Source organism: Macaca nemestrina, chromosome 6, assembly GCF_043159975.1.
Source record: "Macaca nemestrina isolate mMacNem1 chromosome 6, mMacNem.hap1, whole genome shotgun sequence".
Lineage (NCBI taxonomy): Eukaryota > Metazoa > Chordata > Mammalia > Primates > Cercopithecidae > Macaca > Macaca nemestrina.
The window spans coordinates 47948530-47967273 of NC_092130.1; the positions used below are offsets into that span (position 1 = coordinate 47948530).

Below are 18744 nucleotides of genomic sequence, written 5' to 3' on the forward strand. Positions count from 1 at the left end.
CTTTCTGCTTCCTTCACTTCCCCAGGGCAGGTGAGTGACCTGGAGAGAGGGGGTCACCCCTAAAAACAGGGGTAGTGCTAGGACTGAAACTCTCCCTTCTTGATACCCCACTGGCAAGCTTGAGGAGCCAGGCTGCCAGTCGGGAGATTCGGCCGGTGTTCCTCCTGGAGAGGGCGGCAAGTGCCCGGGCGATCCCCTCACCTGCGTTCAGGAGATAGACCCCCGCCCCCAACCCGCCAGGAGGGTGAAAAGATGGCCCCAGGAGCCAGCCGGCTGGGAGAAGGCGGAGTGAGAGGAGAGGCTGGGGCCGGGGGTGCCGGGCTGTCCAGGGCAGCCCTCCTCCGGGCGAGCCGGAGCAGGGGTGGATTGGGAGCGCGCGGGGCGGGCCCGCGGTGGCCCCGGGGCGGTGGCGCCCGGCCGGAGAGGGTGGGGCGGAGCAGCCGCCCTGTACTTCCCCTTCGCCGCTAGCTCTACAACAGCCTGATTTCCCCGAAATGACGGCACGCAGTCGGCCAATGGGCGCCCGCGCGGCTGTCCGGAGGCGGGGCCGGCCAGGGCTGGGGAATCCCGCTAAGTGTTTGGATTGCTCGGTGGCGCCGCTGCCCTGGCAGAGCTCGCCACTCCTTCGTCGAGGCAGGACGTGCGCCCGAGCCCCGCCGAACCGAGGCCACCCGGAGCCTTGCCCAGCCCACGCCAGCCGTGCCCAGCGGCCTTGAGACCCAGACAGCCTCTGCCTTCTTCCCCCTTCCACCCGGAGTCGCGCTCCGCGCCCCCTCACGGCAGCCCCTGCGTCGCCGGGACCTTCGCGCGCCGCCGCCGAATCGCTCCTGCAGCAAAGGTGAGTCCGCTTTTGCGGCGCGGGGGACCGGCGGCGTCGAATAAAAGGCGCGCGGGGCACCAGGAAGTGGGGGTTCGAAAGCTCCAGGTTGGAGACTCGCGGGAGCGCGGCGTTGCCCGGGCCCCCGCGCGGGCTCCGGGGGGCGCCGGAGGAGCTGCGAGCCGCGGCGCGGGGAGGGCGGGCCGCGGCGTGGACCGCCCACCCGGACGAGGCTGCCGGCGCCGGGCAGCTTTCGCAGATCTGCGTGCGCGCAGCCGCTGGGGGCCTGTAGGTGGCCCGCTACGTTCGTCCCGCGCATCCACACGCCGTGCCGGGGACCGAGTGTCCGCCCACGCGTGGGCGCCCAGTGCTCCCGGCTTTCGGCGGTCCCAGCTTCGCGCCCAGGCCCCAGGTTTTGGGCTCCCTGTGCTAGTGACAAGGGCTGGCTTACTGCCCAGGTGGCTGGAGGGAATCGTGACCTACGGAGACTGCGGGAAGAGGCGCCACAGGTGTTCCTTGAGCCGCTTCTCCAGAGGAGGGGAAACCGGGCCGGAAGGGTTAGCGTCCTAGTCTTAGCGTAGTGGGCTCTATGACTGTCAGGAGGGCGTAGAATGGATTCAGGGGGGCTGTTCAGGGTGATGGCTAGCCCTTTACTAGCTAGTGGTGACAACTCAAGTCAAGGGAATTTCTTCTTGGCATCAAGCAAAAGAAGTCCCTCCCTTCCCAAAGGATTTGAATTTTGAGCGAAAAGTTCTGAAATTAGGATATCTGTGCATTTTGTCTCTTTTCCTGCACATGAATCCTAAAGCCATCATTTGCATGCCTGTCTCATCCAGAGACTGGCTGGGATGGAGGAAGGGGCAGAAGCATTTTTGCCTAAGATGCTGAAAAAACTTGGAGAGCAGTTTTATTCCCGGGCAGCTCCCCTCCCCACTGAGTGTAGTACCTAGTAGCTGGCTGAGGGGAGGGTAACTAAGTGAACTCGGGTGGGGCAGGTCAGTGCCCAGGTACTGTTCAACAGATTCCAGACTGGAGCCTCTGTCTTCTCTTTACAGCCAACATGCCCATCACTCGGATGCGCATGAGACCCTGGCTAGAGATGCAGATTAATTCCAACCAAATCCCGGGGCTCATCTGGATTAATAAAGTGAGTGTAACTCTTTGGGTTTTCCTGCCACTGTTTTAACCCATGTACTTCTGGAGGGACCAAAGCTTCAGATGCAGCTCAAAAAGGGAAGTGATAACGGGACAGGCAGATATTTCTCCCAGTGGGTCCTGCATGCAGGGAGGGAGTGTGCAAGGCCCAGCCTGGGCCTCACTTGCACGACTCCTTCTTTCTTCCCTTCTTGAGGTAGGGCACCCACCTGAAGGCACTTCCAGTTTCCAGCAGCAAGACTTTCCCAGCATCTGCAGAGCTGGAGTTCTGGTCTCCTCTGAGGGAGACCCTTACAAACATACACAGCACCTTGCAGGGCTCTAATCAGACAAATAGAAGACTTGAGAAGTGGATGCTGCTGGGCAGAAAGGTGGCTGGCTTAGCAGAGGACAAACGAATCAATCTTGCACCAGTCACTGTGGCCCAAGAAGCCTATAGCTGGTGCACTTGGGGCAACATAGACACTATAGGCTTAGTAGCAATGATAGTATTCATAATAATAGCTAATGCTTACTGAACACTCTCTGTGTGCCTGGCACCTGCTACGTATGTTATTTACATTGTGTCATTTAATCCTCGCAGTAGTCCTGTGGGGTAGGTCCTGTTCATGTCATCATTTTCAGATAAGTAAACAGAGGCACTGAGAGGAAGATTGTAAGATCACACAAAAAGTGATGAAGCCAAGATTTGAACTTGAATGGTCTGACTCAGAAATCTTTACTGTTAACCATCAGTGATAATAACAGTAAGACCTTAGACTTCATATTTGTCACTGTGTCCCTACACATTCTCTGGTTTTTAATTCTCAAAATTTTGTTGGATATGTTTTCTCATTTCAGAGAAGAGAAAACTGAGGGGAAAAGAGATACAGTGACAATGCCAGGGTTACACAGTGTTCACCATCCAAGTCTAGCTCCCTCAGTGGTATGACCAGGACCTCTTGTGTAGAAGCCCATGGTCCCAGGTGTCCTGAGGAGTCCTTTCTAATGGAAGAAGTTCTTACTTCCATGTTGGTGTTTACAAGCCAGAGAGAAACATCCCAGAGCTTCAAAATCAGGGCTTTGGGGGAGGGTGCCCTGTGTGGGTCCTAGCACATGTGTAACAGGCAGAGGGAGGTCTTTGTGAGCTAATAGTGCTGCAGCTCATCCGAACTAGGAGTCCCTCCTGAGAGATCCCGAGTGGTCTGTTTAAGCCAGCCTAAAGATGGGTCAGTCCAAGCCAGATGGCAGGGGGAAAAGGGGAAGTCAGCCTTTTCTCAGACCTGTCTGGCTGGGCAAGCCTGGGTCTCAGACTCAGCCCCAAAGTCTGTGGTCTCTGAGCTGACACAGCCTCGTGTATATGTGTGTGTTGTTCAGGAGGAGATGATCTTCCAGATCCCATGGAAGCATGCTGCCAAGCATGGCTGGGACATCAACAAGGATGCCTGTTTGTTCCGGAGCTGGGCCATTCACACAGGTGTGTGCCTGGGACTCAGGCCTAGGAAGGCCAGGGTAGAGACAAGAGGAGGCACTAACGTTAACACAGAGGCTCTTCACTGGGGTCCCTGAGCTCCCTGAGACAATATGCAGAATTACTGGGAACAGGGGCTGGTGGCAGACTAGTGTTTCTGGAGAAGAGAGTCCATCATTTCAGCAAATTCTCAAAGGGATTTCTAAAGCCAAGATCTTAGAAAGTGTGTGGCTTCAGGGGGGTTGTGGCTAGATGAGAGTTTTCCCTGGCAAAAGCATCTGTGAAAAGCAGCTGTAAGCCAGGGCACTGAAAGAGACCCAGGTCTGCCTTCATGTTGACCAAGGCCCTTGGTCCAAGGCTCGTGTGGTTGGTAGCCTCCTTTATCCTTGAAAGATGGAGCTCTAGGCCCATCTCAGAACAGTCAGCCCACCCATTAGTTACTGTTCTCTGCTGCCCAGTCTGTGCCCACTCCCATGTTTGGAAATATCAGATAAGCCCCAGCCCACCTTGTGGCTGCTGATAGCCCAAGGAGGAAGACTGGGCATGGTCTGGGACACAGATAGTCCACTTTGGGGATATGGGGACTCTAGTGCTTCTAGCTGGGCCCTTCACTGAGGCCCGCTAGATGTGTTTAAGCCAAGCCTCGGCATTTGAGAAGGTCCAGGGCCTAGGACCTGCAGAGTGTCCCTGGAGTACCTGCTAGTTTGACCACTGTGGCTGTCTGGTAGCATGAGAGCTCAGGGGTACCCTTACCTTCCTCCACCAGGCCAGGGGCAGCTGAGGATCCCTACCTGTGGCCCTGACGATCCTCTTTTTTCTCCTGTTCTCTAGGCCGATACAAAGCAGGGGAAAAGGAACCAGATCCCAAGACGTGGAAGGCCAACTTTCGCTGTGCCATGAACTCCCTGCCAGATATTGAGGAGGTGAAGGACCAGAGCAGGAACAAGGGCAGCTCAGCTGTGCGAGTGTACAGGATGCTTCCACCTCTCACCAAGAACCAGAGAAAAGGTATCCAAGGACTCTGGGTCCTTGGGAAGCACCCTCAGGGAGGGAGGGTAGAAGAAGGTCAGCTGGGTCTGGCGAGCCTGCACCAAGGCTGACAGCCTATCTGCTCCACAGAAAGAAAGTCGAAGTCCAGCCGAGATGCTAAGAGCAAGGCCAAGAGGAAGGTGAGTGTGGTCCTAAGCAGCCAGGCCTTTGGTCACCTGTGGGCCAGGGTGAGCAGTGGAAGAAATGCTAAGGTGGGCCTGGGCCTAAGCTGCTTTCTCCCTTGACAGTCATGTGGGGATTCCAGCCCTGATACCTTCTCTGATGGACTCAGCAGCTCCACTCTGCCTGATGACCACAGCAGCTACACAGCTCCGGGCTACATGCAGGACTTGGAGGTGGAGCGGGCCCTGACTCCAGGTGAGCTGGTGCAGGTCTGGCAGGGGACCCCACAAGTCAGTGGGATAGCTCTTTCTCTTGGAGGCATGGTGCTGGCAGATGGTGGCCCATTAGTGCAGGCTGCAGGGTTGGTGGGGGGGCGCTCGATGTCTTGCAAACTAAGAAAGCACACAGCCTTGACCCATGGCTTCTGCTGTCCCCCAGCACTGTCGCCGTGTGCTGTCAGCAGCACTCTCCCCGACTGGCACATCCCAGTGGAAGTTGTGCCGGACAGCACCAGTGATCTGTACAACTTCCAGGTGTCACCCATGCCCTCCACCTCTGAAGGTTAGTGCTCCTGGGGCCTGGCCTGCCTGCTTGACTGTCTGGGTCCTGTGAAGGGCTTCCTGAGAGAGAAAAGACGCTCAGAACTCCACCTGGCACTAAGCTGATTGAGCTGGGCATTGCCCAGTCTTAGCCCCCGTGGGGGGAGGCAAGCAACGGGGACACTAGGAAGGCAGTTCAGAGTGGGCTGCAGCACAGTGGGGGCTGGTGAGAGGAGGGAAGGGGGCCAGGGGCTGTATTTTGGGGTGCTGTTTCTCCTTCCTCCTCTGCAGCCCAGCATCTGAGGGTGAGGAAGGAAGTGGGGTGGGGGTGGGAAGAGGCGTGGCTTCAGGGTTTGAGAGGCTGAGTCACCAGGCCGGTGTCCTGTTCTGGAATCTCCATGGCAGGCAGGTCCACTGGGAGGGGTGTGTGTGTGTGTCTGTGTGTGTGTGTGTGTGTGTGTCAGAGAGAGAGAGACAGAAAGGGCAGGGGATCTGGTGGGCTGGAACTGGAACTGCAGGGCGAGTGTGGCTGACTGCCAGCCAACCTCTCTGCTTTCTCCATCCACAGCTGCAACAGATGAGGATGAGGAAGGGAAATTACCTGAGGACATCATGAAGGTAAAGCCCCTTCCTACCTGGGCACTCTTGAAGTGACCGTTTCTCAGTGAGGAGAGAGAACCAGTGAAGCTTCCAAATCAGAGGATGGGCAGCTGCTATTGTCACCTGGCTGCTTGCGTCATCCCACAAGTGCCACATTCACGTGGCTTGACTGGTGGGAAAGCCACCATGGGTAGGGAAGGCAGGTGGGAGGCCTGGCCTCTGACAGGCCATCCTGAAGCAAGCCTGGGGGCATCAGACAGCTCTGTGAGTCAGGCACTATCAGCGATGGGTCCCTGGCCTGCACCCTCTGCCCCAACATGCCCCAGCCCTGCTAGTTTGGGAAATGCACATCAGGTTTCAATAATCAGCCTTTAGGATCCATTAATATGATGGCTTTATAGAAAAAGTTAGCAAATTATCCTCCAGGTTTTTTTTTTCTGCTTCAGTTTTAAAAGTGAATATAAAGAAGTTTTTGCAGCCGGGGGCGGTGGCTCACACCTGTAATCCCAGCACTTTGGAAGGCCAAGGCGGGTGGATCACCTGAGGTCAAGGGTTCGAGACCAGCCTGACTAACATGGTGAAACCCATCTCTACTAAAAATACAAAAATTAGCCAGACCTGGTGGCGCATGCCTGTAATCCCAGCTACTCCGAAGGCTGAGGCAGGAGAATCGCTTGAACCTCAGAGGCGGAGGTTGCAGTGAGCCGAGATTGTGTCATTGCACTCCAGCCTAGGCAACAAGAGCAAAACTCCATTTCAAAAAAAAAGTTTTTGCAGTAGTTGTACCCCAGCTGTTCCGTCAGCCCAGAAAATTAAGACATGTATGTAGTTCCTTATCTGTAGCTTTTCTAGTCATCTTTTCTTGATTTGTTTTGCTTACCTTTGTTTTAAGCCCCATTCCCTCTTACTATGTCCTTACACAGTTGAGAGGGAAGTTGTAGAGAGTGGAGTGCCAGAGAGTGGGTGTGAGAGGGGTGGGAAATGAATTGAGGACCAGTGCCAACATGCATTTCTGCCTCCTCCCTCCTGGGCCCTTGTCCTGACTGCAGTGCACTTCTGCATCCTATCTGAGATTGTGAAAATGGCCAAGGGTGTGATCCTGGCTGAGAGAAGCTGGTTCATTGAGGGCAGGGCCACAGCGTGAGTCTGCACTGGAAGGGAGTTGATAGCCTCTTGCTCTTCTGTCCTCAGCTCTTGGAGCAGTCGGAGTGGCAGCCAACAAACGTGGACGGGAAGGGGTACCTACTCAATGAACCTGGAGTCCAGCCCACCTCTGTCTATGGAGACTTTAGCTGTAAGGAGGAGCCAGAAATTGACAGCCCAGGGGGTAAGAAGGCCCTGGATCCATATGGCTTCTTAGAGGAGGGAGAACCATATAGGGATGGAGAAAGCTTGGGGGCAGGGCCAGGGAGCAGTGCGGTAAAGCATCTGGGGTACTGACACATTGTGAATTAGCTACTGCTGCCATGCCTTAAGGTTTGCCTGAAGCTGAGTAGATGTTTGCTGCTGTGCTGTGAAGAGTGGAGGCCATGTCTGTGGCCTTCAAGGGTAGGCGGAAGCACACCTTATGCCACCGTCCCCCACCCTCACACAACCTTCTTCATATCTTCTAGGTGATATTGGGCTGAGTCTACAGCGCGTCTTCACAGATCTGAAGAACATGGATGCCACCTGGCTGGACAGCCTGCTGACCCCAGTCCGGTTGCCCTCCATCCAGGCCATTCCCTGTGCACCGTAGCAGGGCCCCTGGGCCCTTCTTAGTCCTCTAGGCAAGCAGGACCTGGCATCCTGGTGGATATGGTGCAGAGAAGCTGGACTTCTGTGGGCCCTTCAACAGCCAACTGTGACCCCACTGCCAAGTGGCGATAGGGCCTCCCCCCTTGGGTCATTGGCCTCTCAGGGCCTGGCAGGCCAGTTGTCTGGGTTTTTCTTGTGGGGTAAAGCTGGTCCTGCCTCCTGGGAACATGAGGTTCTGAGACCGGTGTGTCAGGTCAGGGACTTGGACTGGAGTCAGTGTCTGGCTTTTTCCTCTGAGCCCAGCTGCCTGGAGAGGGTCTTGCTGTCACTGGCTGGCCCCTAGGGGAACAGACTAGTGACCCCAGAAAAGCATAACACCAATCCCAGGGCTGGCTCTGCACTAACAGACAATTGCACTAAATGAATCTTGTTCCCAAAGAACCACCCCCTTTTCAGCTGAGCCCTGGGGACTGTTCCAAAGCCAGTGAAATGTGAAGGAAAGTGGGGTCCTTCGGGGAGATGCTCCTTCAGCCTCAGAGGAGCTCTACCCTGCTGCCTACTTTGGCTGAGGGGCTTGGGAAAAAAACTTGGCACTTTTTCTTGTGGATCTTGCCACATTTCTGATCAGAGGTGTACACTAACGTTTCCCCCGAGTTCTTGGCCTTTGCATTTATTTATACAGTGCCTTGCTCGGCGCCCACCACCCCCTCAAGCCCCAGCAGCTCTCAACAGGCCCAGGGAGGGAAATGTGAGCGCCTTGGTTTGACTTAAAATTGGAATGTCATCTAACCATTAAGTCATGTGTGAACACATAAGAACATGTGTAAATATGTACATGTCTTTTTATAAAAAGTAAATTGTTTATAAGGGGTGTGGCCTTTTTAGAGAGAAATTTAACTTGTAGATGATTTTACTTTTTATGGAAACACTGATGGACTCATTATTGGCATCCCACCTGAACTTGACTTTGGAGTGAACAGGGGCATGCATCTATTATAAAATCCTCTCTGCCGGGCGTGGTGGCTCACCCCTGTAATCCCAACATTTTGGGAGGCCGAGATGGGTGGATCACATGAGGTCAGGAGTTTGAGACCAGCCTGGGCAACATGGTGAAACTCCATTTCTACTAAAAATGCAAAAGTTAGCTGGGCATGGTCGTGGGCGCCTGTTATCCCAGCTACTCAGGAGGCTGAGGCAAGAGAATCACTTGAAACTGGGAAGTGGAGGTTGCAGTAAGCCAAGACCATGCCATTGCACTCCAGCCTGGGCAACGACAACAAAAATAAATAAATCCTTTCATTTGGCCGGGTGCGGTGGCTCATGCCTGTAATCCCAGCACTTTGGAAGGCGGAGGTGGGCAGATCACCTGAGGTCAGGAGTTTGAGACCAGCCTGGCCAACATGGTGAAACCCCGTCTCTACTAAAAATAGAAAAATTAGCTGGGCCTGGTGCTGGGCACCTGTAATCCCAGCTACTCGGGAGGCTGAAGCATAAGAATCACTTGAACCCGGAGGCGGAGGTTGCAGTGAGCCGAGACTTTGCCACTCTACTCCAACCTGGGTGTCAAGAGCCAGACTTTGTCTCAAAAAAAAAAAAAAAATTCCTTTTGTTTATGTTCACATAGACGATGGCAGAAGGAGGGGACATTTCTGTCACAGGAACATGCTCATATAAACATAGTTACCTGTCCTTGACTATCACCATGGCTGTCAGTTGATTCTGGGCTCCTGGGGCCCAAGGAGTGTTAGGTTTTGAGGAATGTGCCATAGGTGATGTGTCCTGCTAACACGCAGATGCTGCTCCAAAAAGTTAGTTGATATGACACAGTCACAGACAATCAGAACAGTCAGCAGCCCAAGAAAGGTCCCCATAGCTGCTGTGCTGGGTAGCACTTGCCATCCAGTTTCTAGAGTGATGAAATGCTCTCTCTGTACCGTTCAATACAGTAGGCACTGGCACTAGCCACATGTGCCAACTAAGCACTTGAAATGTGGCCAGTGCAATGAGGAATTGAACTTTTAATTGCATTTAATAAACTACATGTAAATAGTCACATGTGGTCAGTGGTTACCATATTGAACAGTGCAGGTAGATACTGGACTGGGGGCAGATCTGAGGGAGAGGGGTTTGAGTAGCGGGAGGACACTGGGGATAGGGGCTTGGGGCTATTTACCTGCCATTTCTAGTAGTTTGGTATTTCAGCAGCCAACAATAACTATTGGTGCTGAATACCAGCCCTGCAGTGTAGCACAAGACACATCCATGCACATGTGCATTAGGAAAACTGGCCTTACATGAAGCAGGATTCTGCCTGGGCTGATGCACACAACCTCTATGGAGGGCAAACAGTGTTTCTGAAGACCATAGTTTGGGAACTCCTGACATATGACAATGCCCCCTTCAGGTAAGCCCAAGTTACAGGATTGTCTGAGGGTGGAAGGTCTGGATATGTGCTTTTCCTGTCTCCCTCTTCAGTGTCTGGCCGTGGGGCATAAACACTACCCAGCAATAGGTAGGCTGGCCAAGAGAAGCCAGCTTGTATCATCAGCATCGTCTAGGGAATGGAATCATGGCAGTAATATGTTGCTTAGGAAACGAAAGCTCTATGGACACATCTTGCACATTCTCAGTCCCAGAAACCATATGGACTGTGACCCCACTCACTGGGCCCAGCCCTCTGGAAGAGTATGGGCCCTTGAAAAGGGAAGACTGAGTGAGAAAATGATGAGAAAACTACAAAATGGGCAGAGGTCAGTCTGATACATTCATCCTCTGTCAAGCTCAGGAAGTATTGGTCTCTGATCTTGGAGATGATGTGTGAGTGGCCGGTGGACTCCTGCTGGGTAAATATTCTATATGTGGATGCCTGGACAGGCCCCCATCCCAGGCCCTGCTTGTCAGAAGCTCCCCTTGGGCCAAGTGTGGTGGCTCACACCTGTAATCTTGGCACTTTGGGAGGCTGAGGCGGGTGGATTGCCTGAGTTCAGGAGTTTGAAACCAGGCTGGGCAACATGGTGAAACCCTGTCTCTACTGAAAAACAAAAAAACTAACCAAGCGTTGTGGTGCACACCTGTAATTCCAGCTACTAGGGAGGCTGAGGCAGGAGAATCACTTGAACCCGGGAGGTGGAGGTTGCAGTGAGCTGAGATCATGCCACTGCACTCTAGCCCAGGCAACATAGCGAGACTCTGTCTCAAAAAAAAAAAAAAAAAAAAAAAAAGTTCCACTTGGAAGCTCCACTCCACTTGGATTTCTCAAGAATAGCTTCACCTGGGAACAGAAGGCTAGACAGGATGGCCTTTTTCAGCTCCTTCAGGGACCAGCCCTTTTTAAGATTTGGATTGAGGTGGCTGGCCACCTGTGGCTTCCATCTGGGGTCTTCTAGTGGGTGATGGCAGGTGGTGGTGTGGAGCAAGGTAGAGTGGACTGATGGGAGGAAAGGGACACCACCCAGAACAAGCAGCAGCTCTGACTTCTCTTTCTCCTGCCCTTCAATCTAATCCCTGATGGAGGGTAGGCAGTGGGTATGTGAAGTCTTGGGCAGCTGTGGAAATCTCTCAAGTTCTAAAAGCAAAGTTAATTGCTTGTAAATTACCAAAAAGAGAGAGGAATTATGTCCATCAGCTTCCAATCTCCACAACCAAGATGAAGTCCTCAACTTCCCCATCCCCTCTGATGCCAGGAGTTCCCTCTGATGCCAGGAGTTCCCTCTGATGCCAGGAGTTCCCTCTGATACCAGGAGTTCCCTCTGATACCAGGAGCAGTTGGTAGCAACTGCTTGGAATCTCCAGGGAGGGACCTCAAAACTCTCCCTAGGCACCCATCACAATGGAGCTGGGTCCTAGGGACCAAGCCTGGAGTAGTGTGGGATAGAGCCAGACCTTTCAGGATGGAGAGCTGTCCCATCGCATCCTACCAAGACCTCACCCTTTTCCTAGGAAAAGAAACAAAATAAGGTCTGACAGCTCACCTAAAGGTGATGGCAGCTGACACTACCGAGTCATTAGCCAAACAATGCCTGAAACAGAGCAGTATTAGTAAGATCTGAACCAAGTTTGTGCTTAATAATTAGATCATTCTAAGGACCTGACAGTGCTTCTGTGGGTCATTCTCAAGAGTTTCAGTATAAGCACTAATGGTGGAAGTTGTAGGTTGAGGGAGCTAGGAGGTTGTTGAAAGATTTGTTTTGTTGGGGTTGTGCTGATATCATTGTCATCAAGGACCACTTTCCACTGGGGTAAACTGACAAAGTGGTGCTCAGTCACACCAGCTAGATTTCTCATATTGGGCCAAGTTTACAGACATTTGAGGGCATTTGTGGTTAGTCATGGGCTTCCTTGCCTTAACTCCAAAGGTGTCACTTTCATTGGGCTGGTTTATTCATTCAGCTCACTTGGCAATAGGAAGAAAGCTAGAAGCTAATATGCAAACCACCCCTTCTTGGTGAGTCAGCTTTCAACATCTCTTAGTGCACTGTGTGCAGGGTGTTGTGACCATTACAACTCCAAAGGTAAGAACTTTCTCTGATTTTTCTGGAAGTCTCCAGTGGGGCCTGCCAAAGTGGGAACTGAAATCCTGGGGTAGCCTTGGGAGGTGGAGTTTTTTTTTCTAGCAGTAATGCCTCCGGTTGGTGGGGCTGGGAAACAGCCAGGTTGTCATTCTCTGGGACCACTTGGTCTTTCACACTATGCACAGATCCAAAAATCTGCCCTTATATGTGGAGGGGAAAAGGGGTACAGATGTCCTCCAGGCAGTCCTGTTGGAGCACCCAGGGCTAATACAGTGACCCTATAGAAAGCTTTCGTCTCTATCAGATGTAATGCTATTCCTTAACTTGGGCACGACTAATCCTCCAATTCATCAGAACTCAGCACTAACCTTTCCCCAGTTCTGCCAGCTGTCACAGAGGAAGGAGGCCTGGGGTGGGAGAAGGGGGAGCTGGTGCCCTCCTTTTGCAGGGGTGAAAGTACTTGGCAGGTTGGAGCTTGGCGTCTTCATCCGGAGCTCCCTTGTGGGGCCAAGTCTAAGGCAGCAGAAGGGTATAGCTGCTGGCCACATAGTTTTCCTAGCTCCAGGCAGCTCTCAAGAGACCCATTTATGCTGGTTTTCTCGGGGTGAGGAGTTATAGAAGCCCACGTCTGCTGGCTCAGTGGTAAGACACAGGCCTGCAGAGTCTGTGCTGAGTGAAACTTCAGCTGGGAAGATAGTGGAGGCTATGGAGCAAGGACATGGGGACTGAATGAAAGAGGGGAGGCAGACGTCCAGCCCATCATTCCTCACCCAAGGAGATGATCCCACAAGCTCACAAATGAGCAGAACTGGAAAAGACCTCAAAGTCTGGCTGGATAATGGCAACACAGGTCTTGAGTGCTCAGTTTGTGCTGGGTGCTGTGCCAAGCACCCCGTGTGCACCACGGCACTGGCACCCCACCACGGCCCTTGTTCACAGACCAGGAAACCAACTCTTACCACCTAATCAGTATTGGTTCCAACCCACATCTGTCTGTGCCCAGAATCCAGGTTGGTTCCATATCAGGCTGCCTGAGAGAAGAACACGGAGGCCTACACAAGAAGCTGGGGAGAACTAGCAAGGGGCAGGCCCCGAGCACCTTATGCCAAGCAAGCACTTGTGGATGCTGAGGGAAGACAGCAAAAGCTGCAGCTGCTGTCCTGCCTTCAGATCTCCTCCCTTCCCCCAGCACACACAGCTTCCGACACCTCTGGCAACATGGCTCTGCTGCTACAGGCCCCAGCTTCCAACACCTCTGGCAACATGGCTCTGCTGCTACAGGCCCCAGGGCCCCAACAGGGTAGGGTTTGGCTTGGTCCTCAAGGGAAGCAATGCCCCACCTATGCCCTGGAGGCCACCTGCAGTTTCGAAGGGTGGGGCCCCCAGGGGCCGGGACACAGACAGGCTTGTAACTTGGCCTCAGTGCAGGGGGCAGCTCAGCCACAGCAGGCCTGTCTGGAGCAAACAGGGGACTCTGGCCTGCTAGGCCTTATCTCAGCTCCCAGGATCAAAGAGGACTTTTCAGCCATGTTTCTGTCTCAGCAAGACAACGTAGTCTCCTGTTCTCCTGCTTTAAACCAGACCTGCTGTTAGGTCCTGGGGTTCCTTAGAGATCTGGACCCTGCGTGGCTGACTGTGAGACTCAGGACCATGCACAGATACCTCCTCATTCCCAGCCACCAGGCTCGGGTCAGACCCTATGGCTTTGGTGGGCCTAATTCCTGGTTTCTTGATTCCTGAGAACACCTGGCACCTCTGGCAGGTGGCCAGTTGCTACCCTACATCAGGCGGGCACTGGGATTCACCTGCAGGCTTCCTTTAGGGAAGGCTCTCCCCTGCCCTCCTGTGCCAGCCCAGAGGGGCAGCCTGGGTGAGGCCTTTGCATCCATTTCATGCCAATGCTGGGTCCCCCTCCTGTTTCTGCCCTCCTTCTTTCCTTCAAAGCAACAATGTTGTGGGGATGTCCAGTTCTGCTACCACCTCTCCCTCACACTGTCAATCTGGAATTTGTTCAGAATTGGGGCCCAAGTAGTGAGTTCTTACACAGTGGTTAAAAAAACAAAAAACCCCACACAACTCAGCTCTACCTTCCCTCAGAGAGGCCACGGGATATACCCAGGATCTCAGATCAGGAGGGAGGCCCCAGGAGAGGTGTGGCAGGGATCATGTGCTTCTCTGGTTTCTTGGAGAAAGCTGGCTTTGTGGAACAAGGGAGGCATATGGACATGGAGTTGGTGTTTGGGGATGTGGGAGCCATTAGGCCAGAATTACAAGAAGTCCTGTCATGTTGGCCACACCAGGGCAACGGTGGACCGGTGTGGGGGCTGGGGTGGGGGCTGATGGCCTGACTGTGGGGGCAGTGGAGGGCTGTTTCTGCTGGAGACCCAGGGCTCCCCTCCAAGTGCTCCTGCTTGGCTTGTTGGGATGCGGAGAGGAGCTGGAGTTGGGATAGGTCACAGCGAAGGATACAGCCTGGCATTCCCATATGGGGTGGGGGTGGGGTGGGGCAGGGAGGAGGACCTGGGAGTGTCCAGCTTTCAAAGACTTGGAACAGCCTGGTGAGTGTTCATCACCATTCTTCTGTCATAGGTGGCAAGCAGCCAGAGCTCTGGGCCCAGGAGACCATCTACCCGCAAGCTTGTGGGGCCTGCCTCAGGTCACTGAGGAGGACCCCAGTTTTGGTCTCTGGCCATCCTAAGATGTGTGCAATGGAGCCCTGGGGCCCTCCCTTCTCTGACTGGTGACAGCCCTCACAGGCAAAGCCTCACCCTCTAGGGCCTGTCCCTTCCTGTCTGCCAGTCCCCACAAGGGCTGCAGGGTACCCAATCTCGCCAACCAGACTGGAAGCTCCCCAGGGGCAAGCAGCTGATCTCTTCCATATTCTCACAGCGTTCAGCCAGGATTGGCACTTCAGAGCATCTCCTGCTGCTCAGCAGAGATGTAGTTAGCATGTCTCTATAGTAGCACTTTCTGAGTCCCTCCCCTGGGGGGACCAGGCTAGACTCTGGGGTCCAGAGGAGCAAGCAGGCTGAGAGGCAAAAAGGCACAGAGAAATAACCAACCCTGCCCCTGCAGTAGAACCCTGGGCAGAACAAGCCATGACCAACCAGCAGCCAAGGTCAAAGGCCCCAGACCAAGGGCCAGTGTGTAGACAACATGCAGCATGACCGCTTGTCTCCTTCGGCAGGACTGGAGATAGAAGGCTGAGTCATTAACAACTTTCTTTTATTAAAAATGTACATAAGTAAAAGGAACATGGTTTCATTGTACAAAGTGTAAGAAGTACAGATGAGCAAATAACACGTATTAAAGTCACGTGCAATATACCACCCAGAAGTAACCAGGCTGTTGAATTTTTAGAGACTGGGGTGCAAACACATTTTTTCACTCCCTTGTGCATATATGTGGGAGCTCTGCCATATGCAGACACAGACGTGGTGTCCACAGGCGATATCTCTGCTGGGAATGCTGCAAGCAGGAGTCTGTCCTTTCCTGGTACTGGCTCGGGACCCTTCCTCAGCGCCCAGGTCTCTCTAGTATCCAGGAGTCCAAAGGCCCAGCTGTACAGGCTGCAGAGGTGATCTAGAATAGATTAGGAGGTGCGAAAGGGCTTGGAGATAGGCTGACCAACTGTTTCAGTTTGCTTAGGACCAAGGAGTTTCCCAGGATTTGGGACTTTCAGTGCTAAAACTGGGCAAGTCCCAGGCAAACCAGGGCCAGTTGGTCACCCTCCCTGAGGGCCAAAGGCTTTGTCCAGCCCCTCCTGCCCTGTGCTTGCCATCTGCCCTCCTGCTGGGGTTCTGGATCCCCCATGCCCACACCAAGCAGCTCAGGGACAGAGGCATGGCTGGGGCCTTGCCTCCCGAGAAGCTGGGACTATAAGGTTCCAGCCTGAGGCCTAGGGAGGGACAGGGGAAAGGGAATAAATGAAGGCAGACAGTCTGTTATCACCCAAGAAAAGGGCCAGGTGAACTATGGCTATTAAGGGCAGCTAGGGACATACAGGTGGAAGGGTCTAATACTTGGCTGGCCACCCCTCCAGCCCTGGAGCTCAGTGTGTGGTCCCCAGAGGCCCCAGACCCTAAGAAGTGCAGGGTGTCTGGATTGAAAGGCCTCAGCTCCCTGGGCTCCCACAGCCCTGGTGCCTCAGGCCTTACCTTCCCCCTCCTCCATCTCCACACCCCTTGGCACTTCCTGCCCAGCTCCTCTCTACCTAAGACTGGGAGCAGAGGATGAAGGAAGAGGAATCCAGGACAGAACGAGCTGAAAGAGGAGCAGGCAGGTGGGAGGGGACCTGGGCAGAAAGGACCTCTCTGATAGTGGCGGAAACATGCTGGCTGTGGTCTAGCCCAGCCCGCTGTCTATGCCTGATGATGCCTGAGGATTCCTGAGGATGCCTGAGGATGGGGGGCCCTTGGAAAACTCAGAAGAGAGGCTGGGTGTGGAAGGCAGAATATTGGTCCACAGTGGAATAAAGAGGTCCACGTTCTAATGCATGAGCCTATGAATATGTTGCTACATGGCAAAGAGGAATTAAAACTGCAGATGGAATTAAGGTTGCTAACCAGCTCACTTGCAAATACAGAGACTACCCTGGATTATTGGTGTGGGCCCAGTGTAATCACAAGGGTTCTTAAATGAAGAAGAAGGAGGCAGAAGGGTCAGAACCAGAGAGATCACATTGTGAAAGACCTGACCAGCCAGTGCTGGCTTTGAAAGTAGAGGAAGGGGCTGCAGGTCAAGGAATGCAGGCAGCCTCTAAAAGCTGGAAAGGGAAAGGAAGAAAAGAGATTCTCCACTAGAGCCCCCAGGAAGAAATGCAGCTCTGTTGACACCTTGAGTTTAGCCCAGTGAGACCTGTTTTGGACTTCTGACTGCAGAACTATAAGAAAAGAAATGGGCCAGGTGCAGTGGCTCACACCTGTAATCCTAGTACTTTGGGAGGCTGAGGCAGGCAGATTGCTTGAGCCCAGGAGTTTGAGACCAGCCAGGGCAACATAGTGAGACCCTATCTCTATAAAATATATAAAAAATTAGCCAGGTGTGGTAGCACATGCCTTTAGTCCCGGCTACTTGGGAGGCTGAGGTAGGAGGATGGTCTAGCCCAGGAGGGAGAGGTTGCAGTGCGTCAAGATTGCACCATTGCACTCCAGCCTGAGTGACAGAGCAAGACCCTGTATCAAAAAAAAAAAAAAAAAAAAAAAAAAAAGAAGAAGAAGAAAAAAGAAAAAAATTGTGTTGTTTCAAGCCCTGTTTATGATAGTTTGTTAGAGCAGCAATAGGAAACGGATCCACTGGGAAACCATTTGGGGGATGCAGCTGCCCAAAATCCCTGCACATGGGTTAGACTCAGCCTCAGAAGGCTCTACAGCCTCTCTGTGAAAAACTCCATTCCCTCTGGGAGAAGTTCAGACTCTAGAGCCCTGGGCAGGAAATGGGTCTCCATGGCATGGAGGGGGTCAAGAAGGATGCCCCCAGGATAGTGCCTCTGCTAGACCTCTCTACAGGAAGCAGCTGCCTCTTTGAGCCCCCTCCCCAAACCTCAGTGAGCTGAGGTCAGGCCACCTAGGACAACTAGTCAGAGGCCACAGGGCTTGGCTTAAGACTCCCAGGAAGGAGTTGCATGGCCCCTCCATACATCCGTAATACTCATAACACTCTCAGTCCTTGGCCTTAATAAGGGGATACTAAGGGGACTCAGTTTAGCTCTGGAAAAGCTAGGACTACCAGAAAAAAAAAGTTTAGAGGAAAAAAAAAGTTACTGGATGCCAGCTAGATCTGCATAAAGTCCCTGCTCTGCCACTTACTAGCTATGTGGCCTCGAATAAGCCACTAGACCTTTTGTAGCCTCAGTTTCTTCATCTGTAAAATGGGTACAACATCATTTGTCTTATCTGTCTCACAGGATGTGTGAGTCTCAGGTGAGATAACACACGAGAAAACATTGTGCTGCACAGCTTGAGATGCAAACAGTAACGATCACATGCCTTTTGATAGGGTGAATGATCACAGCATCCTGTGTTAGGAAGGAAGGGGTAAGCGCAGACGCTTCAAAACTCTGTCTCACCCATAGGCAGAAGGGTGTAGCCTGGCCAGGGGAGAAAAGGACCCAGCCACTGCCACCACCCTGCAGCTCACACCGGATGTGCGACAGAGCCACCGTGCAGCCCCACAGGATGTCCCCCAACCACTGCAGACTGTGGGGCTTTGCTTTTTTTTTTTTTTTTTTTTTTTAAAAAAAAAAAGGTTTTCTAGAGTTTCTTCTACATTAAAAACAATCCCTCCTTCTCATAAAGCACAATTTTACAGGGGAAAAGGGGGATGTGAAACTATATGCAACACAATTCAAATCTAATTAATATATAATTTTTTTGTGGAATACAGATGGGGAGAATACATCACAATACTAAAGGTAATTACCTTTGGATAGTGGGATTACAGGTGATATAATATAAAAATTTTTTTTATATTTCTATAGTTTAAAAATGTTCCATGATGACCTGTAATTATTTTTACTTATTTATTTTTTGAGACAAAATCTCACTCTGTTGACCAGGCTGGAGTGCAGTGGTGCAATCTCAGCTTACTGTAGTCTCGACTTCACAGGCTCAAGTGATCCTCCCACCTCAGCCTCCCAAGAAGCTGGGACTACAGGTATGTACCACCACGCCCAGCTAATTTTTTGTAGACACAGGATTTTGCCATGTTGTCCATGCTGGTCTCGAACTCCTGAGCTCACATAATCCTCCTTCCTCGGCCTCCCAAAGTACTGGGAGTATGGGT

General features: G+C 52.7%; 2 protein-coding genes across 4 annotated transcripts in view; one reads left to right on the plus strand and one right to left on the minus strand.

Moving 5' to 3' along the window:
• CARINH (colitis associated IRF1 antisense regulator of intestinal homeostasis) overlaps positions 1-18744 on the minus strand; it is a 136351-nt gene that overhangs the window by 43225 nt on the left and 74382 nt on the right. Inside the window, exon 4 of one of the 3 annotated variants that reach the window (XM_024788324.2) lies at positions 8338-15543. The exons of 1 other annotated variant lie outside the window; for it this stretch is intronic. In XM_024788324.2, the coding sequence (XP_024644092.2) occupies positions 15173-15543 (371 nt within the window). In that variant the 3' untranslated portion in view covers positions 8338-15172. Of the gene's footprint in view, positions 1-8337; positions 15544-18744 lie in introns of those variants that run through there. One more of the 3 variants, XM_071098488.1, reaches the window with a different exon arrangement.
• On the plus strand, positions 1878-8321 carry LOC105467175 (interferon regulatory factor 1). Its single transcript, XM_011716645.3, has 9 exons — positions 1878-1964; positions 3329-3428; positions 4254-4430; positions 4542-4591; positions 4700-4829; positions 5013-5135; positions 5682-5731; positions 6905-7040; positions 7327-8321. The coding sequence occupies exons 1-9, from the start codon at positions 1878-1880 to the stop codon at positions 7449-7451; spliced, it is 978 nt and encodes a 325-aa protein (XP_011714947.1). The 3' UTR covers positions 7452-8321.